The sequence below is a fragment of the Dermochelys coriacea genome, chromosome 3 (genome assembly GCF_009764565.3).
Source record: "Dermochelys coriacea isolate rDerCor1 chromosome 3, rDerCor1.pri.v4, whole genome shotgun sequence".
NCBI lineage: Eukaryota > Metazoa > Chordata > Testudines > Dermochelyidae > Dermochelys > Dermochelys coriacea.
The window spans coordinates 74,429,240-74,452,159 of NC_050070.1; the positions used below are offsets into that span (position 1 = coordinate 74,429,240).

The window sequence follows — 22,920 nt, forward strand, 5'->3', positions numbered from 1 at the left end:
AAGATGCAAGTGCTTTCGATTTCCTTTTTGCTTTAGGTCAGAATGAATCTGGCGTTGCTGTCCACAGTGGAAGAATATATTTAGTTGGCGGCTATTCTATTTGGACAAATGAGCCTTTAGCATGTATCCAGGTGAGAGATTTAGGTTTCTTTTGAAGTCTCCTCAAATGTTTCTGCAAGGGTCCTTTTTGCATAGCTGTTATCAAAAAGCAAAATTTATTTGAAGTGGCGAGAGAAAGAGATTAGGGATGATTCTTATGCAGTCACTGAATCTCTAAAACATACCTGGGAAATGTTGTGGATATTAATAGATTTCCAGGTTAGCAATTAGATTTAATATTTCTGCAAAAAATTTTCTGGGACTATAGACTGGGCAAGTCCTCTCTTGACAAGATTTGGGTTTAAAAAAAAAAACTTGCATGTTACCAGGTGCCATGACACTTAAAGTGTCTAAATGGAGGGGGAATGTTCTATTAATTTTTCAGCCCTCTCATTTTCCATAAAGAGGCCAGAAATAACCAGTAATTGATCTAGGTCAAAATTTTGGCTGGAACACCGCAACCTGCCTTAGTTGTGCATGTGTTCATTACTTTGGAGCATGTTTTAAAGTTCCGCTGATAGCTTTGCCATTGGTACTAGGTTCTCCAGTAAAATCTTCTGCTGCTCTAGAGTCCATCATAACAGCAACTGCACTCTTGATCCTTGGCCTTTCATAGATCCCCAAAGCTGTAAATAACCTGTGAAAGTGGGATTATAGAATCACAGAAATATAGGGCTGGAAGGAACCTCAGGAGGTCATCTAGGCAGGACGATCCCAGACAGATGTTTGTCTAAACTGTTTTTAAAAACCTCCAGTGATGGAGATCCCATCTCTTTTGGAAGCCTATTCCAGTACTTAACTATCCTTAAAGTTAGAAAACTTTCCTAATATCTAACTGAAATTGCCCTTGCTCCAGATTAAGCCCATTACTTCTTGTCCTAGCTTCAGTGGACATGGAGACACTGATCACCATCCTCTTTATAACAGCCCTTAATGCATTTGAAACTTATTATCAGGACCCTCTCAGTCTTCTTTCCTCAAAACTAAACATGCCCAGTTATTCTAAACCTTTTGTCATTTGTTGCTCTCCTCTTGACCCTCCAAATTGTCCACATCTTTTCTAAAATGTGGCAGCCAGAACTGGACACAGTACTCCAGCTGAGGCCTCACCAGTGCTGAGCAGACCAGGATGGTTACTTTCCATGTGTTACACAACATGCCCCGTGTCATACTACTCTCCTGTTAATACACCCCAGAATGATATTAACTTTTTTCACAACTGCATCACATTGTTGGCTCATCCAATAACTCCCAGATCCTTTTTTAGAAATATTACTACTTAGCCAGTTATTCCCCATTTGTATTTCATTTGATTTTTCCTTAAGTGTAGTACTTTGAACTCTCCTTTATTGAATTCCATCTTGTTGATTTTGGACCAATTATCCAATTTATAAAGATCATTTTGAATTCTAATACTGTCTGCCAACCCTCCCAGCTTGGTGTTATCCACAAATTTTATAAGTGTACTCTCCATTCAAGTCATTTATGAAAATATTAAATAGTACCACACCCAGGACAAGCCTCTGTGGGACTCCGCTAAATACATCCTCACAGTTTTGACAGTGAAGCATTGTTAATTACTCTTTTAGTACGTTCTTTCTACCAGTTTTGCACCCACCTTATAGTAATTTCATCTAGACCACAATTCTCTACTTATGAGAATGTCAGGTGGGACTGTCTCAAAATCAAAATACATAATGTCTACAACATCCTGGACCCTGGGCCAATAACCCTGTCAAAGAAGGAAAGTAGATTAGACTGGCAAAATTAGTTCTTCACAAATCCATGTTGGCCATTACTTATCACCTTATTATCCTCTAGATGCTTACAAATTGATTGTTTAATAGTTTATTGCAGTATCTTTCCGGGTAGTGAAGTTAGGCCGACTGGTCTGTAATTCTTTGAGTCCTCTTTGTTCCTTTTTTTTTTTTTTTTAAAGTTTGGTGCTATGTTTGCCCTTTTCCAGTCCTCTGGGACCTCACTTGTCCTCTATGCGTTCTTAAAGATAATCGCTAACCATTCTGACATTCGTTCGGCTAGTTCCTTATGTACCTAAGGGTGATTTTTGTCAGGATCTGTTGAAGTGAATACATCTAACTTATCAAAATATTCTTCAACCTGTTCTTTCCCTATTTTGGCTTGTATTCCTTTCACCTTGTTAATTTTAATTGTGTTGAGTATTCAGTCACCATTATCTTTTAAGAAAGAGTGAAACTAAACAGATATGAAACACCTCCACCTTCTTGAGGTCATCTCTTAATAGTTTTCCTGTGCTAAGTAGTGGAACTACATTTTCCTTCATCCTTTCTCTTGCTCTTATGTATTTATAGAACCTCTTCTTATTGCCTTTGATGTCCTGTGCTAGGTGTAACTTATTTTGTTTCTTAGCCTTTCTGATTTTGTCCCTACATGCTTGTGCTATTGTTTTGGACTGATCCTTAGCAATTTGTCGCTGTTTCCACTTTTTGTAGGATTCCTTTTTAATTTGCAGATCATTAAAGAGCTTTTGATGGAGCCGTATCAGCATCTTACTGTTCTCCCTATCTTTCCTTCTCCTCAGAATAGTTTGCTGCTGCACCTTTAATATTGTCTCTGAGAAACTGTCAGTTCTCCTAAACAACTTGTTCCCTTACATTTTCTTCCCATATATTTCCCTATCAGTTTTAAATTTGGTGGAGTCCAATATCTTTATTCTGCTGCTCCCACTCCTTCCTTTCCCTATAATCATTAAATCTGTAATTGCACAATTACTTTCATCCAAATTGCCTTCCACCTTCAGATTTGCCTCAGTTCCTCACCTTGTTATTTTCTTCATCTTCAGAAACAATACTGTCCCTAATACATTTGAAGAACTTATTGGACATTTTGTTTTGCCATACTACTTTTCCAATAGATGGCTGGATAGTTAAAATCCCACATTACTACCAAGTCTTGTTTTGGATATTTGTTATTTTTACTAGAAATTCCTTATATACCTCTTCTTGACAGTAGACTCCTACATGATGTTGCCCCTGGTTTCCCCCCACATACACTTTTATCTTCATCCAGAGACATTCAGCTGGTCTGCCAGTCACCTCCTTCTGGATCTCAGAACAAGTATATATATTCTTGATGTATAATGCAACACCTCCTCCCTTTTTCCCCTGCCTGTACTTTGTGAACAAGCTATACCCCTCAGTATTCTAGTCACACAATTTATCCCACCAAGTTTCATGATGCCACTTAAGATGTAATTTCTTATATACTAATACTTCCAGGTCTTCCCCATATTCCTTGTATTTGTGTATAGACATCTAAAATGTTGAGCAGTTCCCCCACTGTTTTCTCCCTTGTTGCTTCTATGACCCTAATGTAATTTTCTATTCTCCGACATCTAGTAAGGTCATTTCACACACACTCACTCACTCACACTCTGTGTGGATACAAATTTATATCTGCGGATATAAATTGGCCTCCACGGAACCACAGGGCTCTCCAAGGGAACCACAGCGGCGAAAGGAGCTGAACGTGGAGCCGCCGCTCCCAGGAGCCAGTGCCCCATGCCGGCAGCTCTTCTGGTACAGCTGTACTGCCCCCAGTCCCGCCCACTGGGCCGGACATCAGGCTCATCAGCAGCTGTCCCTGGTCGTGCTCTTGTGTTCAAGCGGTGTGCACACCCCCAGACAGTTGCGTGAAAGGGATGGGGGCAGAGCTGGGGACAGGGCTGCGGGCAGTATAGCCGTGCTGGAAGAGCTGCCAGCGCTGGCTCCTGGGAGTGGCAGGCCCAAGTTCTGCTGCTTTCTCCACTGCAGTTCCCAGGAGAGCCCTGAAGTTCCACGGATACTGATTTATATCTGCAGCTATCCACATACATGGATATAAATTTGTATCCACACAGGGCTCTATATATACTTACCACTGGGCTTTAGGTGACTTATTTTCATTTGTCTGAGTGATGCAGTGCCCCAGCTGTAGAACTATCAGTGATGACAAGTTGAGTGGGGTAACTTAATTTATTTGGTCAATTGTAAATGGAAAATTAATTCACAATGGCTTGGATAGGAACACTGTACAGTGCACAAAATGTAACAAACAGCACAATATCAAGTTGGGAAAAGTACTAACAAACACACTTGTTCATAATCTGTGGGACCTTTTGAGTATTATTTCATCTCTGTTTTAATACTACTCTATGGGAAGTGAAAATGTATTTTGGATCCTGCTTTTGCATGGACGTTTCCCCACATCACAGAACCGTCTCAGAATTGGCAGTCTGCCCAAGAGAGACCTGGGCCTAGAAGAAAAAAATATAACAAATGAGAAAGTGCTTTGGCAGAGCTGTAAGTGTTGACTACATATGCTCTCAGTTGCTGGCACACTGCCTAGCTTTAACCAGCACTATAAGCCCTTCTATTTTCAAATTCAGTATGCTGTTCCCTCTTTCTGAAGAAAAGCACTTTTCTCTGGAAAAGTGTCATTCATTTACTCTGTCATTCAGCTGGCCCTGAGTTCCCTCACTCCTCTAAATACCAGTTTGATAAATGATTCATACTTCGTAGTAATGGTTTAGCGTTTCAGTGCAGAGTTCTACATGTGCAACCATGCAAGTGTAGAGCTAGTAAGTGGGATCAAATTTTACCATTTGCTATTAAGTGACGGTTAGGATAAGATTTTGGTGATATGGACATTAATACATCACTTGATCCCTAAATAAAAACCATTGAACTGAAACTGCATTTCCTTGGAATTAATAAGTGTATACAATATGTGCCAGCAGATTTGTTGCCTATTTCTTCTGTGATCCTTGAAATATTATTTTCAGCATTTTGGTCCTGCAGGTGCTGGATATTAGCAAGGAAGGGAACGAAGAAGTATTCTACGGGCCTACACTTCCTTTTGCTTCTAATGGAATAGCAGCATGCTTCCTTCCAGCTCCCTATTTCACATGCCCCAACCTCCAGACTTTACAAGTGCCTCACCACAGGATTGGCACTATGTGAGAAAAAGAATACACCATCCATAAAAGCAAAAGGGGGGAAAAGTGCTGCATACAGCAATTTCACTTTTGGATCAATTGAAATGCAATGAATAAAATGCTTCTTTATCTTCTACATATTTGTCTTAAAGTCAAATAACAATAGGCAAAAAATGAAATTTTTTTTCACTAAAAGCTCCACACCTCAGTCTGCAATTTCTCTCTGGCCCAAACTAGGAACTTACACTTCATACCACCCCATTTGCCATTTTCTCTGGGTGACAACTTGTTACCTGCCTCTATTTAAGTTCTTTATACATCTTTGAAAGGCATTCTGAGTGCACTCAGCATCCTGCCTGGCCTATTGTTCCTTGGGGTCTGCACATTAAATGGATTGCCAGTGGCCCTGTTCAAAGACAATATAATACAATGTTTATAAGCTTAACAAGGACAATATTCTATTATGCTAAATTATTCAACTTCCTAGGTACCTGTGGCAAAAAGGATAAATGCACTGACCTTCAGTTCCCAACTTCTTCACCACTAAAGTTTCTCATTTAACAAAACTTTATTGGAAATTTAGATAGCGTGAAACATAATAAAGCAAAAAAAACCAACCAAACCCGTTCCCCCTTTAAATGTATTATGGGCAGCTACCAAGAAACTGATTTTTTGCATCTCATACAAATACAGGACTGAGGTTTCAGTGGCTATTACTGTACAACACTGTATTGAACCTGCTTGTCGAAGAAATTGATATACAAAATTATCTTTATTTACCAAGGTCTACTTTTAAATGTTATCTTCTATCAGATGATCAGTTCTTCCTGATACCTGCAATCTTTTAATGATTGGAAATAACCTCTTTACTATATAATTAAAATGCACCATTTACTTCATATTTTTAGTAGCCAGTTTGTAAAGGGTTACCATATTTACAATTCTCAGTGAACAGTCTCATTTTGTTCAACATATGGTACCACAAATCACTGGCTTCTAGAGGCTAAATCGGTGTATAATAAAGTCAATACTTTATTTATTCTTTCAATTTATATAGTGTCCCCATGCAATACTCCAGGCATATGTACAATTTATAATAATAAAACCAAACCATTATATTCTGGTTTTCTCTGGCTATTGTGACCCCTGCCCTTTTTTTGATGTTTTTGCCATTTATTTGCATATATGTGACATGGGTGTTCGTAAATATTAACCAAGAAGAATACTATTAAACCTCTCAGTTGATGACCTGCGGCCACAATGCATTTCTCTGATCTATGTACTTATAGGTCCCACACCACCATACTATTTGAACAGATCTCAGAACATAGAATTCCTGTTGCTATTCATGGTAATTTCAAGTCCAGAATAGCATCAAGGAATACCCAGTGCATTTTTGGAGAGGAGTATTTTGCTCTTAGTCCAATGAGAACTGTTACTGAGTCAAATAAATTTGATCATACAGATGGTAATTCTTTTCAGGGCTACTGTTAATGATAAAAGGAAGTTCCACTTATCCCATCTGATTTTTCTTCTTGGAGTTGTCCTTAGGAAACTTCACCTTTTCAATGTGTCAGCATAGATTTTGTATCAAAAATTGTTTTGTCAATTGTCCTAGACAACTTAAAGGTATACAGGGTAGAAGAGATCTAACTGCATATTTGTCACTCGGAATGATTATCTGAGCACTGACAATACTTTCTTTCCATGAAGACTCAGCTGTGAGGAAATTTAGATCGATATTTTCCCCCCTAATTGTATGTAGAACTGCATGGCTCATGGGTCTCGAAGGTCACTGAATTTTTTATTTTGCTTTTCTCTGGTCTCCTGCAGACCAGCATCCGGAGGCATTTCTTAGTTTCTCAATACAGAACAGGAATTCTTGAAAACTTACTCTGACTTTAGAAAGTAATCTCCCTACATAGTATATGGGGTTTATGCCTTGCTTTGTATTTGAAATTTCCAGGATCCTGAGTTGTTTGTATTTTCCAGCAGCATCAAGTGTTTTAGTCTCTAGGCAGCGTGACCTAAGTGATGGGAGCAGGGGTCTGAGAGTCAGGGCCCACAGCTTCTGATACTGATTTTGCATATGAATGAGTCATCAACCTCTAGAATGATTTTCCCCATCTGGAAAAGGTGTATATAATACTACCCATTTCACTGCTGTTGGGAAAACTTATTGAAGTTTGTAAAGCACTGAGACAGACAAAAGTTCCCAGGATATTTTCTGCATTTATACAACTCGTTTTCTTGTTTTGGTATTTTAATTTCTGTAAACCCCAGTACACTCACCAGTCCCCCATATGGTCGGCTAGCCACAGCTGTGAAGTTATAGTTAAAAGGTTTCTTTCAGGAGGACAGAGGATTACCATTTTTTTAACTGTCCATTTACCCAGGGCAGCAGGCTATGTAGAAAGTTTCTAGAACTTGGAGTGGCATTAGTTTCCTTATGCAAAGATGCATGTGCCATACAGTTCAAGGACTGACAGGCAGGAGAGTATAGGGCAAGAAAAAGTTATCACATTTGCTCTGGTCTTTCGACACTTTTACTGCTCTGGTTGTAATCATCGTCTATCCTGGTGAATAGCAGTTTTAAACAGCTGTGCAACTGCATTACATTAGTTTTAGAATTCCAGAGCCAGAGAATATAGCCTATGCTTCAGTTAGTGTCAGGATTCAGCTCCAGCAATCAGAGACATCTTTCATGTTGATCACTTATCTTCATAGAATCATAGAATATCAGGGTTGGAAGGGACCTCAGGAGGTCATCTAGTCCAACCCCTTGCTCGAAGCAGGACCAATCCCCAAACTAAACCATCCCAGCCAGGGCTTTGTCAAGCCTGACCTTAAAAACCTCTAAGGAAGGAGATTCCACCACCTCCCTAGGTAACCCATTCCAGTGCTTCACCACCCTCCTAATGAAAAAGTTTTTCCTAATATCCAAACTGAACCTCCCCCATTGCAATTTGAGACCATTACTCCTCGTTCTGTCATCTGCTACCACTAAGAACAGTCTAGATCCATCCTCTTTGAAACCCCCTTTCAGGCAGTTGAAAGCAGCTATCAAATCCCCCCTCATTCGTCTCTTCTGCAGCCTAAATAATCCCAGTTCCTTCAGCCTCTCCTCATAAATTATGTTTTCTAGTCCCCTATACCTTCTGCATGCTGTACTATTTGCAGCTTCAGTTATAGAACATGCAGACTTACACCTGACTCCAAGAGGGAGGAAGAATTCTGCTTTTCAGTGCCTAAAGTTAGGGAGTGCCATCTATCTTTTACCAAGTGAGAGATTATGCAAAGAGGCGCTCCCTGGTGCCAGCGGGGTATACTGTGCTCTTGGCAGGAATGGGGGTGAACAGGTGATGGTTTGGAGAAGGCAGCTTTGACTAGCAACTGGAGCTCTGTAGAAGTCCTGCTGGCGGAGGCTATGCAGTGGATGCAATTGAATCAGCACATCCCTAACTAGTGCCACCCATTTCTGAGGCTGGATGGGCTGCAGGCTCCTTGATGTGGGTGCCTTCCATAGGCCCAGCCTCCACAGAGACTTCAGTGGTGTGAAATTTACCAAATCTTCTGCCAACGCAAATCTTGGAGTGAATCAAACCCAGCATCCATTCTTGCCAAGTCACCAGTTTTGACACTGCGGTCTAATAGAAGATATGTCCAACTGCTATTTTTTGATAGAGCCTTAAGTTGTCACTTTACTTTTGGACCAGAAAAGGAAAAGAATGTTTTTTACATGGCCAGTCTACTCTATGAGTGAAAGAAGAAAACAGTGGGAAAGCTGATGGTAACATAATTCGCTTGGGCTTCCAACTGGAGAAAAGAGTGTGGAGTAATGGACAAGATCTCAAGCAATAACAACTCACTCAAGCCTCTTCACCAGCTTAATAAGGGAAAATAGCGGTAAGACCGAATAATTCAGTAGTGGGGCTATATATTGTTGGGATACAGGCCATGTGGGTACTACTCATTTTCTTATTTTTATTGACTAAATCTGCTAGCATCTGGAAATAGATCTTTGAGTCACAAGATCTTGAGCTGTAATGGATCATCTAATACTTATATCCTGTGGTCTACTTTTTAAGTCACACACATAAAGAGTAATATTTACCTTTTATATAGTGCATTTTGTCCCAAAGGATATGGAGGTGTTTTATCAGTTGTACATTTAGGCACTACATCACCAGTGACTGAAATTCAGCCATCTCGTGTGGCTTATCTGATTCCTGAGCATAGTGCTAAGACACTGGTTTGACACAAATGAAAGAACAGTGATATCAACTTTACTTTCTACAGCATCTTCATTTTCCCTTGAGCATTTCACATCCAAGCACTGACCAAAGAAATATTGAGATGTTGTGGCCCAGTTGTCAGTATCAAGAAAATTTTGTAGAATATGTTTTTTAAAATCCCAGTATATTTATTGTATGCTGTATATTCATGATTTATTAGCTTTCAGGTAGAGTACCTGGACCTGAGATAGAATTACAAAAGTTTGTACTGTTTTGCCTTGAGGTTTGCCTAGGGTTCTTTTTTCCCCTACCCATATAGAAATTTAGTACATCAGTTGCAGGATCAGGAAGAAATAGATAATTGAACGTGCACACAAGCAGAAACAACTTAGGCAGAATGTGGAACAAGTGTGAAAAAAGGCAGCATTTGTTTACTGAAAATTAGAACGTAGAATAAATTAAGAGGGCAAGCTTACAATACTTTCTCTGCAGTCAAGAGTTTGCAGGGAAGGAAGACGTGGCAGGCAGTTCAAGAATATAGATTATGTAAAGGGATATCATCATTTTGGTTTTAGGAAAATTACTTAGATTTTTTTTAAATAATTTTTTAAAGAAAAGGAGAGAATGTCAGCATTCAATGGTATTTTCAGTAGAGATTATCTTGTTATAATGCAAAGCTACAGTAGCTTTTCTATACGCTCAAAAAATTCAAGAAAATTATAAGAAATCCAGATACCTTCTGCAGGAGCACTGCTTGTCTAAGGGTATGTCTCTTAGGTTGAATTTATAGAAGTTGATTTTTTAGAAAGCGATTTTATACAGTCGATTGTGTGTGTCCCCACTAAGCACATTAAGTCGGTGGAGTGCATCCACAGTACCGAGGCTAGCATCGACTCGCGGAGCATTGCACTGTGGTAGCTATCCCACAGTCTCCGCCGCCCATTGGAATTCTGAGTTATACTCCCAATGCCTGATAGGGCAACACCATTGTCCTGGGTGGTTTTGGGTACATGTCAGTGGCCCCTCCCTCTGTGAAAGCAACGGTAGCAATTGTTTTGTGCCTTTTTACGGTGCAGTAGGACTGCAAACCATCGTCATTGAACAACTGATTCTGCTGCCACTCTGTTCTCCTGGTGGCATGAATCCACCTCACAGGTCCTCTCGTCATTCTTTATAAATACCTATTCTCCACCGCTTCCGCTGCAACTCTGCTCTCCTGCTTTTCTCGCGCCATATCAGGGCAAGCATGCAGCCTGCTCAGCTCACTGACACTGCCGCTGTTGTGTCCAGGTGCTGCTGGCAGCAGACGGTGCAGTATGTCTGCAAAACTCTGTTATCCTGGTGGTCTTGTAGGTCCTCTATATGACAGTCGTCATCCGCTGCAACTCTGCTCTCCTGGTGCCATGAATCCACCTTGCAGGTCCTCTCGTCGTTCTTTATAAATATCTATTCTCCACTGCAACTCTGCTCTCCTGCTCGTCTTGCCATACCATGGCAAGTGTGCAGCCCGCTCAGCTGTTGTGTGCTGGCAGCAGATGGTGCAGTAGGTCTGCAAAACTGGTCATCCAACCATCGCTTCCCCAGCAACTCTGATCTCCTGCAAACACCATACCACAGCCAGCATGGAGCCCGCTCAGATCACCGCAGCAGTTATGAGCACTGTAAACACCTTACACATTATCATGCAGTATATGCAGAACTAGAACCTGCAAAAGCAGGCGAGGAGGCAATGGCACTGCGGTGACAAGAGTGATGAGGACATGGACATAGACTTCTCTCAAAGCACGGGCCCTGGCAATTTGAACATCATGGTGGTAATGGGGCAGGTTCATGCCGTGGAATGCCGATTCTGGGCCTGGAAACAAGCACAGACTGGTGGGACCACATAGTGTTGCGGGACAATTCCCAGTGGCTGCGACAGTTTTGCATGTGTAAGGGCACTTTCATGGAACTTTGTGACTTGCTTTCCCTGCCCTGAAGTGCAAAAATACCAAGATGAGAGCAGCTCTCACATTTCACAAGCGAGTGTCAATAGCCCTCTGGAAGCTTGCAATGCCAGACAGCTGTCAGCGGTCAGCCGGGAATCAATTTGGAGTGGGCAAATCTACTGTGGGGGCTGCTGTGATGCAAATAGCCAACACAATCAAAGATCTGCTGATATCAAGGGTAGTGACCCTGGGAAATGTGCCAGTCATAGTGGATGGCTTTGCTGCAGTGGGATTCCCTAACTATGGTGGGGCAACAGACGGAATCCATATCCGTATCTTGGCACCGGAGCACCAAGCCGGCAAGTACATAAACCACAAAAGGTACTTTTCAATAGTGCTACAAGCACTGGTGGATCACAAGGGACATTTCACCAACATCAACATGGGATGGCCGGGAAAGGTACATGACGCTCGCATCTTCAGGAGCTCTGGTCTGTTTGAACAACTGCAGGAAGGGACTTTCTTCCCAGACTAGAAAATAACCATTGGGGATGTTGAAATGTCTATAGTTATCCTTGGGGACCCAGCCTACCCCTTAATGCCATGGCTCATGAAGCCATACACAGGCACTCTGGACAGTAGTAAGTAGCTGTTCAACTATAGGCTGAGCAAGTGCAGAATGGTGGTAGAATGTGCATTCGGACTTTTAAAAGCGCGCTGGCGCAGTTTACTGACTTGGTTAGACCTCAGCATAACCAATATTCCCCTTGTTATTACTGCTTGCTGTGTGCTCCACAATCTCTGTGAGAGTAAGGGGGAGATGTTTATGGTGCGGTGGGAGGTTGAGGCAAATCGTCTGGCCGCTGATTACGTGCAGCCAGACACCAGGGCTGTTAGAAGAGCACAGCAGGTCACGCTGCGCATGAGAGAAGCTTTGAAACCCAGTTCCATGGCTGGCGCCAGGCTATGGTGTGACGGTTCTATTTGTTTCTCCTTGATGAAATCCTGCCCCCTTGGTTCACTCTACTTCCCTGTAAGCCAACTGCACTCCGCTCCCCCTTTCGATCACCGCTTGCAGAGACAATAAAGTCATTGTTGTTTCAAATTCATGCATTCTTTATTAATTTGTCACACAAATAGAGGGATAACTGCCAAGGTAGCCCTGGAGGGATGGAGGAAGCACCGGGTGGGGTGGGGGAGGAGGGAAGGACAAGGCCACAGTGCACTTTAAAACTTATTGAATGCCAGCCTTCTGTTGCTTGGGAAGTCCTCTGGAGTGAAGCGGTTGGGTGCCCAGAGCCACCCTGCATTCTTGGGAGTCTGGGTGAGGAGGCTATGGAACTTGGGGAGGAGGGCGGTTCATTACACAGGGGCTGCAATGGTTGTCTGTGCCCTTCCTGCACTTCAACCATGTGCCGGAGCATATCAGTTTGATCCTCTAGTAGCCTCAGCATTGCATCCTACCTCTTCTCATCACGCTGCCACCACCTCCCCCGTTGCTCCAGCCATCTATCCCTCCTGTCCTCGCATACATCCCTCCTGTCCTCGCGTTCATTTTGTGCTTTCCTAGACTCTGACATTGTTTGCCTCCATGCATTCCGCTGGGCTCTTTCAGTGGGGGAGGACTGCATGAGCTCAGAGAACATTTCATCGTGAGTGCTTTTTTTCCCGTCGTCTTATCTGTGCTAGTCTCTGGGACGGAAATGATAGTGGCAGCGTTGAAACATTTGCAGCTGCAGAAGGAAAAAAGGAGGAGTTTCTTTTTAAATACTACTTTGGCCATTTAAAAGGAGGGGCTGCTGTTTTCGGGTTAACATGCAGCACAAATGCAACTCAACCACCTCCCCACTCATCCAATTCTCTGGGATGATCACTTCCCCCCACCGTGTGGCTAATAGCGGGGATGATTTCTTTACAGCCACAAGCAAACAGCCCAGCAGGAACGGCCACCTCTGAATATCCCCTTAATAAAATTCCCCTATTTCAACCAGGTGACCATGAATGATATCACTCTCCTGAGGCTAACAGAGAGAGATAAAGAACGGATGTTGCTTGAATGCCAGCAAACACTGGGACCATACACTGCAATGCTTTCTTATGCAGTGATTCCAGATTATGTGCTACTGGCCTGATGTGGTAAAGTGTCCTGCCACGGAGGACGCAATAAGGCTGCCCTTCCCAGAAACCTTTTGCAAAGGCTTTGGGAGTACCTCCAGGAGAGCTTCATTGAGATGTCCCTGGAGGATTTCTGCTCCATCCCCAGACACGTTAACAGACTTTTCCAGTAGCTGTACTGGCCGCGAATGCATCCCAAGTATTCAGGGCAAATTAATCATTAAACATGCTTGCTTTTCAACCGTATACTATATTTACAAAGGTACACTCACCAGAGGTGCCTTCTCCGCCTACAAGGTCCGGGAGCACGGGTTGGGAGGGTACTGTTTCCAGGGTGATAAACAGTTCCTGGCTGTCGGGGAGAACAGTTTCGCCGCTTCCCTAGCTTCAACTTCCTCCTCCCCAAAATCCTCATCCCTGTTGTATGAGACTCCTTTGCAGGAGTTCACGTACTGGGGTGGGGTAGCTGTAGGGGCACCCCCTAGAATTGCATGCAGCTCATCATAGAAGCGGCATGTCTGGGGGTCTGATCCCTAGTGGACTTTTGCCTCTTTGTTTTTTTGGTAGGCTTGCGTGAGCTCCTTAAGTTTCATGTGGCACTGCTGTGGGTCCCTGTTATAGACTCTGTTCTTCATGCCCTTGGCGATTTTTTTCAAATATTTTGGCATTTAGTCTTTTGGAACGGAGTTCTGATAGCACAGATTCATTTCCCCATATGCCAATCAGATCCAATACCTCCCATTCGGTCCATGCTGGAGGTCTTTTGCGATTCTGGGACTCCATGGTCACCTCTGCTGCCGCGAACTGCATCATCAACTCTGGTGATCAGCTTGCCACGCTGGCCAAACAGGAAATGAAAATCAAAAGTTCGTGGGGCTTTTCCTGTCTACCTGGTCAGCGCGTCCAAGTTGAGAGCGCTGTCCAGAGCGGTCACAATGGAGCACTCTGGGATAGCTTCCGGAGGCCAATACCATTGAATAGCATCCACGTTACCCCAAATTCAACCCGGCGATGTCAATTTCAGCGTTAATTCCCTCATCAGGAGGAGTACAGAAATTGATTTTAAGAGCCCATTAAGTCGACAAAAATGGCTGTGTCATGTGGACGGGTGTAGGGTTAAATCGATCTAATGCTGCTAAATTCGACCTAAACTCATAGTGTAGACCTGGGCTAAGGCATTATTTAGCACATCACACTGCCTATACGAAATGGAAGTTGCATCATTTCCATTTTTCTTCATGTCCACCTCTCTCCCATAATTCCTTAGTGAATTTAAGTTGCTTGTATATTTTTTAATGAATTGAATGTTTGTCCTTCAACCAATTTCTGACCATTTTCTGATAAAATAAATATGTACCTTTAAGACATATCTGTATAAATAATATCAACTGTGAAATATAAGCTTAGAGTATGGAAATCTAATTTGGACTAGCTGTACCAGGTTTTGATGTTGCTCGCAGAATTCATCACGTGGACTAAAATGATAATATTATATTTATATTAACCTTTTTTACCAAAACAGACATAAGAGGGAAATCAATTTACAACTGATAAATATGGGGTATTCAGTTGGTACTAGGATAACTTACTTGCACAGTAATGTCCTGTTCAAATGTAAGAGGCAAACTCTTCCAGGAACTACACTATAGGGCTTAATAAGTTGGTCTAGAAAATGCAGTGAATTTTGGCCCCAATCCTGTAACCCCTTTGAGGTGGGCAAAGTCCGTACCTGTAACAAGACTGTATACATCAAGATACAAAATGAGGGTCTTTTAGTTAACAGTTGCTTTTCATTTGTGTAGTGGCAGACCACCACCTTCAAAAGGTTTTGTTTTGTAAGTAGCTCAAAGAAGTTTGAGACAAAACTTACTTCCTAACCATACTTTTGTTTTACAATACTAATGTGTATTCTAAAACAATCTAACTCTGCCATGACATGTTGACACCACACTTGGTTTTTATCATCAGTATATTTTTGTAACCATTTCTAACAGAAGGGCTGATTACATCACATTTTAAATACAGATACAAATACAATAAAAATTCAGATAAATTAGGATGAAATGTAGTGCCTAAAAAACCTTCCAACATACCTAATTTTCAGAAACTACGGAAGAGGGAAAAAGACGACTGCCGTAATGCCTATTATCAATTTCTTGAGGGAAATATGGCAATTTAAATGGACAGTTATATGGAAGTTTTCATAAATGACCATGTAAGTAGTGTTCTGCTACTCATGTTCTGTATAATTACACCAAATACTGTACAGATCTTTATTCTTTGCATGTGTGCACTGCCTTAGTCCATCCATAAAAGGGTAAAATTTACTATCTTATGAGCTATTTCATCTTAGGAAATGCCCCCTCACTTCATTTTTTGTTAGTGAAAATGGAAGCAAGGCATAATTTAATACATCTTGTTCTTGCTTTCCAATAACAATACAAAAATGTGAAAATCTTACAAAATAGATGTACATTTCCATGGTAATAATGCAAGTTAGTGTGGATTTTTAACAATGCCTCTTTTTTTGGGGGGGGGGGGGAGGAATCATGTTAGGTTTCAAAAAGAAAAAGAAAAGGAAAAAAAAAATCTGCAGTTTAGCATGGCGTGTTGGAGAGTTGTTCTATACCAAAGTATGTTGGATCAGAGAAGATCAGTATCCTGAATTCTGTAATAGAGGAAATATATAACAAAGGTATTTTATTTTTATCCAGTTATCAGTGCTGTTTGTCTTACTGTGTGTATGAGGAAGGCTTTCCACACTGAAAGTACTGAAGCAGATAGAGTAAAAGAAAGATGTATAAATGAGGCTTTTGTTACGCTGACTTTTTTTTTTATGAGGGTGGGGGAGAGTGAAATGACATTTAATGAGCCAGTGTAGTAGTTTTGAAAACTTTAACAGAAATTTAATATTTGATCAAAATACCATTGAATACTGCTATCATGTGATTACAATCATCACTGTGGGGATGATGGTGAATAATGTCATAAATGTCTTAGAAAGTCACCAACTCATATATTCATAAAGTGAGCTGGACAAAGCATACGTATACAAGTCTTGTTGAATTCCATTAGCAATCCTAGCTACAGTCTTATTCTCTGGGTTTTCTTCTTGATTATGGAAATAAGTCACAAATGCTATAAAACACCTAAGCCTAAGAGCAATATTCCTTTAACAATATACTACAAAACATGGAGACCATTTCTGCTGTTACGTTTTCTGAAGTGGCACTGCTCCATTATGATACTAATGAGGATCCCCCAGGAGAAACCTGCAAAGGGCCAAATCACAAGGATGGAGCAAAGCTGGCATAAAAGGACTTAGTACTCAATTTTAAAATATTGCAGGGCTGAATAGAATCTACAATACCTTGCAGACAGGATGCCTGAAGAGCTGGGTAAAACTGCTGCTACCATAAATGGGGAGGAGACACAAATGTGGCCCATTGCTCCCCTTGCATGGGGTTTTGGCTCAGCTGATCCACAAATGCACAGATCAATTAGGCAGATCCAGGCCACCCCAAAATCACTCTTGCTCTGCAGCTAGCTGCAGACTCTCTTGAGATCTTCTCCAGGGAACGATCTCCACCTTGTCTGGGGTCTCCTCTGCAAATGGCCCCACGTACAACTGATCTGCAGGTTTTGGCCCTTACGCAGGTGCACAATGTGGCTGTAGTAGCTTATAAATGAATGGTTTATTTAAAATTATTTAAAATGAAAACTGATGTTTGAAAGGAAGTGTAAAAGGGTTAAATATACTTTGTATACACACATGCAATATTCAGTACCTTAAAGGGTTTTTACGGCTACAGTTTATAACAGACATACACAATAGATAGTTGGTTTCAGACTTAAAATACATTGAAGGAAAATTAAAGTAATTCAGCAGCCTTTTTGCTAGTGAAATATTTGGATGGAATGTTTTGAGGTATACTAGACAAGCCACCCTACCCCATAATACTCTGCAAAAGCCTTGTTCTCTTTATTATCAAGACTGTCAGTCACATCTGCCCCCATCCACACCAAATAATTAAACTACACCAGATTGCCTGCTTGGCAATAGTTGAGTGATATCATGCAAAATGCTTTATTTCTGTTTGCATTAACTTTTTGACAGAGAAGAACAATAATTTCCAAACTGTTTAAATTAACGTCTCATGCACCAAGAGCTATGTCACATTTTCATAAAGCATTGTTGCTTTTTTAGAAACTTTACAGACAGTATCAACTCTACCTTTAAAACCTCACTGAACACATCATTAAATAATTTGTTACAATACCTATTCTTTAAAAGTCAAAGGGCTTACTTTCAGGAAGTAATATTACAGTCAGACATCTGTTCTGCTACCTACTGTGTGATAAAATTCAGATTTCAAAGGCATCTCTATTAATCTCATTTGGAGAGTTTTCTTAAAGGAAAAAAAAAAGCTTTTTAGAAGCACAAGCCTCTTGAGATGAATAAGACTCCTTCCAGCTACAGAAGCTTACAACACAAGTTCAATAAGTCACTTTCATAATGAAAAGAACCTCCATGTTCTGCACTATTAAGTAGCCTAAAGAGGCTTTTAGTTACTACTTTATCTGATATAACAATAGCTGATTTAAAAAAAAAAGATTATCTGTTTCTACTTGATAGGAGCACTGTAACAAAACAGACGCTGCTCCGAACAAGATTTTAGGGACCTGTAGTTGTTGGATACAAAAATAGTCTCTCCTCCTCCCCCATTAACTCTGTAAAGTTTAGAAATAACTTTAAAAGTAGATAACCAATTCAATGTGTTGCCAGAAGGTGCACACACATACTACTTCCATGCCACAGGAATAAATCTTAGGAACCCATGTTAATGAGTCAAGTGAAAGATGTGAAGTCTACAGAATCTTAAATAACTTTTCTCTGAATAGAATTAAAGTTTAGGAACCTTTACGATGGACTAGAGAAAGGATCAAGAGATTATCAAGGACACAGTGAGAGGTTTGAGAAATCTATCTAGCCAGGCTTACCCAACATTAAACACAGTCTGAACTAACTAGAAGAACTGATTTCAAAATCTTTAAGTGCATCAGCCTTCTCACTCTCTCCCTTTGTCCTTCGTCTCAGTTAAACTAGCTAATGAAATTCACATCAAATTTTGTGGATTTTACTAGATTTATAATTTAGTTCATTTTAAATCCAGGATAAGAGGATGACTAGGAAATTAACACTTCCGTCAGAATGGGCAATCTTCTTGATATTCAGGAACCTGAGACTTGTCCTGCAGGGAGGGAGGAAGCAACAGAGATGAGGAATCTGAGAGACCCAAAATGTTTCAATACAAGAGCAAGGTTAGGACGCCTGTCTCTATTCTATTCAACACATACACATGCCTTTCTATTAACGTAAGATAGCCTAACCCTGACCCAGCTTTCGGTGAAGAGATTGCATTCACTGAGCTCAGCATACTTTGCGTACTCCTTTGTGTACAAAAGCCTGCTGCCTGATCCCCAGAGTTCTACACATCACACTTATTTCTGAGCTACAAAACACTTTCCCATTAGAAATTTAGAAATTAAAATTTTGTTCAAAACGCATTGAACATCAGTGGGACTTGTGCTAAATCACTTCAGCTCTACTGAAAATCCCACACATTGTCTTGTGAATTTTAGATGGATGTTTCTAATATTTAATGAATTTGCAGTATCTTTCAGTCATCAACTGAAAAACAAAAGATTTGAATTACTCTTCATATTTCTGACAATAGCCAAACACTACCAATGCTATTGGAAAAACAGCTTAACTTTTAAAAAGCATTAAATAGATTCTATTTGTAAAGATAAACAACTTTGATAGTGCATTACAATAACAGTACAGGCAGTAACAGTGTGCAAATATTTCAGGGGGAAAGAATTAATCACCAATACATTGTTAACTTGTCTCATTTTCCAGTTTTAGTATCTCATTTTGACCAGCTGCTGTAAGGTGAGATAACAGTCTTTTGTAGGCTTCTCTGTTAAAAACAAAAGCATACAACATGTCAGTTAAACAATTTCATAGGACGTAACAGTAAAAAAAATGCAGTTTTCATGCAAGCTTTTCACGTAAAGTGAGGTAAGACCAGAACTTTTTCCTTCCTCACTTCTGCAATTGCTTGGCTTACTATGAATTTTTAGCAAAGTTTGGCTGAGGGGCAAACAAGGATCCAATGGCACATAAGAGTGGCCATACTGAGTCACACCAATGGTCCATCTAGCCCAGTATCCTGTCTTCCGACAGTGGCCAATGCCAGGTGCTTCAGAGGGAATGAACACAACAGGTAATCAAGTGATTCATCCCCTGTTGCCCATTCCTAGCTTCTGGCAAACAGAGGCTAGGGACACCATCCCTGCACATCCTGGCTAATAGCCATTGATGGACCTATCCTCCGTGAAGTTATCTAGTTCTTTTTTGAACCCTGTTATAGTCTTCGCCTTCACAACATCCTCTGGCAAAGAGTTCCACAGGTTGACTGTGTGTTGTGTGAAGAAATATTTCCTTTAGTTTGTTTGGCACATAGTAAATGGAATATCTTCAAGATCTAAGTAAACTTTCCTCCTAAGCTAGACACTTCTTTATTTTAAATTGTGTATTTACTTGTCTAGCTGAGGCTCAGAACCAGAACCCCCTTACTCTCACAGAGATTGCGGAGCAAACAGCAAGTACTCAGAACCAGAATCATGTTCAGAGCTTAATATGTTACCACATATTTAATTTTTGTCTAGGATATTTGGTACGTAGTTCATGGAGTGGTGGTTCCAAAATGGCACACTATGACAGGCTGCTAGAATGGGCTTAGAAAGAAGGTTAAAGATATCACCATATCATTAGTTTATTATCCACTAAGACCTTTATGTAAAGAACAGATATGAAATATTTCTATATTTTTCTTCACAAAATATCCTTCTCAATCATTTCAATTCTACAAATATGGTTTAACATGAAAATCACAGCAAATATATGCAACCTAACATTTGATAGTGTCATTACCAGTGGAATATCTTGACTTTGTTTCTGATTTACATGGGATTTGAACTTCAACAAATGTAAGCAAACAGAATAATACATAATTATGTACATAGATATTTATGCTTAGAGGATCTAGATTTGAGAAAGAAAGCTTTTTACTAGGATGATTGTATTCATTGTTCATGGATAAGGCTACGATTATTATCCGTGACTTCCAGTGACCTTTGTGACAATGGGGGCCCCCTCAGCTGACCACCCACCCTGTAGGGTAAAAAACTGCTATCTGACTGAATGTGCTATTTAGAGGGTACTGAGCCTGCTCACACAAACTAAGCAGGCTCATAACATCTGCTGAAGCCAGCAGTAGGGGACTCCTGCAGCAGCCCAGCTTCCGGGGGCGGCCACCGGTGCCAGCGGGGACCCCTGAGCTCCCCAGCTGCCAGCGGTGGCAGGGGCCCTGTGCAGCTGCTCAGCCACCATGAGCAGCTGGTTTCCACCCCCCAGCCCTGGCCACGGGCAGAGGGATCCTGGAGCTGCTCAGCAGCTGCTGGCAGGGAGACCCTGCAGCTCCCAGTTGTAAAAGGAGAGAAACTTAAAACATGCCATGCTTTTTATTATTTTACATGTAACTCCTTTCATTTGTACTCTTTGCTGAAAATGAAACTTGTACCATGGACAATGATTGAAAAAAATACTTATTCACTTTACATATTTTATGGGTTGGAGTTTGTATGACTATGTAAAATACAAAATGAATATAATATTTATAGCCCCAATCCTGCAGAGTTACACACTTGTTTGACTGCAGTGGGGTCTGGATTTTACCCACAATGTGTAAAGTTAATGGCAAAACTTGCAAAGGCTTCAAGGGAGCCTAGATTTCACCCTTTCAGTAGCCCTGGTCCCACTCAGCAAGGAACTTAAGCAACAACATAACTTGAAGCACTTCTAGAGACTAAAACTCCATCTACACTACAGCACTTGCAGCTGTGTCACTGTAACGTTTGTGGTGGAGATGCTCTCCTGGCGGCTTAATATCTCCTGCCTCCATGAGACGTGGTAACTATGTTGGCAGGAGAAGCTCTCCCAGGCTTCTCCCACCGACATAGCATCGTCCACACCTGCACTTAGGTCAGTATAACTTACACCACTCGGGTGTGGTTTATTACACAGTCATATGCTTAAGTACCCAGCTGAACAGGAAGCATCAATTTACATGTTTGATCCTTAGCTAGATCAAAAACCAATAAATGTGAGAATAATTGCAACCTAAGAGAGTTAATATTCTACATGGTTAAACACTGTACTCATGTTGGACCAAACATTACACGTTTAATGTGCGTATTACTCAATTAAAAAAAACTGACATTAAGTACATTTAGTATTTTTCCTCCCTTTAAATTTTATCCTCCATCCCTCTCCCTTCCGTATCAAGGGAATGAAAAGGAACACATTACCTTATTACAGAAAAGTACTGCTACCCCTATTCTTACTTTTGTGGGAAAAACAAAAAACCTGAATACCAATCTCTTACTAGTGCTTAGGACCACAGCATGCATTCTATTTTCTTGACTTATAAAAGTGAGACAAATTATACCTTTATGCATGAGAAGATGGAATCGTTCCTCCTAATTTAGAATCCTCTAAGTGAGCATCTTCCTTAATATACATATCCTGCATGACTATATCCACTCTAGAAGCCCGATTTCCTGACCCTTTCTCTCATACCCCACTGGGAAATCATACATTACTGGTGAATTTCTGGTTCACTGTAAAGTATATTTTGGTATCATCTTTTTGTTTTAATTTTAATATTTTCAGTTTATATTATGTAAAATTAAAATGACTCAGAGGATTTTTTGAAGGATCTGAAATTACCAGCTTTGATTTTATTTTTTTATTTTAAACTGTATAAAAACCCTTAAAATTAATCCATGGATATTTCTTATGCCAAGCCTGAATCAGATATTTACACTAAAATTGCAGTATTAAGCCTTAAAAATAGGGACTTATAGCACAATCAAACTAAGGAACTAAATAGATTGTAAGCTCTTTGGAGCAGGGACTGACTTCCTGTTTTGTGTTTGTATTGCATGTAGCATAAAGAGGTCCTGGTCCATGAGTGTGCTCCAAAGTGCTAATGTAGTATAGATAACCATTATTTGTATGGACGCCAGCAGGCTCTGCATTAAATTATTGCGTGTGTTTTTGCAAGCCTGGTGTCAAAACATCTGAGAAAGCATTTCACAATTCTAAGTCATCTGTATGTGCTAAAGTTCTAAAAAAAGCTAAATTTCTGGCTGAATATACTTACACATCAGTTACGTGAAATCTATGCTGCAGTCTAAAAGTTGCCATCCGTCAAAAGAATACACCTCTGTTGTTCACTGACAAAAAGCAATAATACTACAAAGTGTACCTTTGTGCAATGTTTCTGCCAAGCCCTTGTTTGTGCTCTGAATCCTTCAGGGACTGTGTGATTGTTGGAATCAGACTGATAACGAGGCGCTGATCCAAGACTGCCACTACTTCCAAGATGCTGTAAACCTGATGATCATATACTGTGGTATAGTCCTGGATAAATTGCCTGAAGGAGAAACAGGGGCACTT

At 40.7% G+C, this 22,920-nt stretch overlaps 2 protein-coding genes across 9 annotated transcripts in view; one reads left to right on the forward strand and one right to left on the reverse strand.

Moving 5' to 3' along the window:
• Positions 1-8,972, forward strand: part of KLHL32 (kelch like family member 32) — a 195,435-nt gene extending 186,463 nt beyond the window's left edge. For 2 of the 3 annotated variants that reach the window (XM_043510674.1, XM_038395707.2), the window contains exons 4-5: positions 37-131; positions 4,917-6,392. In XM_043510674.1, the coding sequence (XP_043366609.1) occupies positions 37-131; positions 4,917-5,078 (257 nt within the window). In that variant the 3' untranslated portion in view covers positions 5,079-6,392. Of the gene's footprint in view, positions 1-36; positions 132-4,916 lie in introns of all 3 variants that reach the window. The other variant, XM_038395698.2, reaches the window with a different exon arrangement.
• MMS22L (MMS22 like, DNA repair protein) overlaps positions 8,527-22,920 on the reverse strand; it is a 143,101-nt gene continuing 128,707 nt past the window's right edge. For 4 of the 6 annotated variants that reach the window (XM_038395799.1, XM_038395802.2, XM_038395801.2 and 1 more), the window contains 2 exons: positions 22,730-22,897; positions 17,395-19,315 (listed from right to left, as the gene is read on the reverse strand). In XM_038395799.1, the coding sequence (XP_038251727.1) occupies positions 19,234-19,315; positions 22,730-22,897 (250 nt within the window). In that variant the 3' untranslated portion in view covers positions 17,395-19,233. Of the gene's footprint in view, positions 8,538-12,000; positions 12,016-17,394; positions 19,316-22,729; positions 22,898-22,920 lie in introns of those variants that run through there. The other 2 variants (XR_006279874.1, XR_006279875.1) reach the window with 2 other exon arrangements.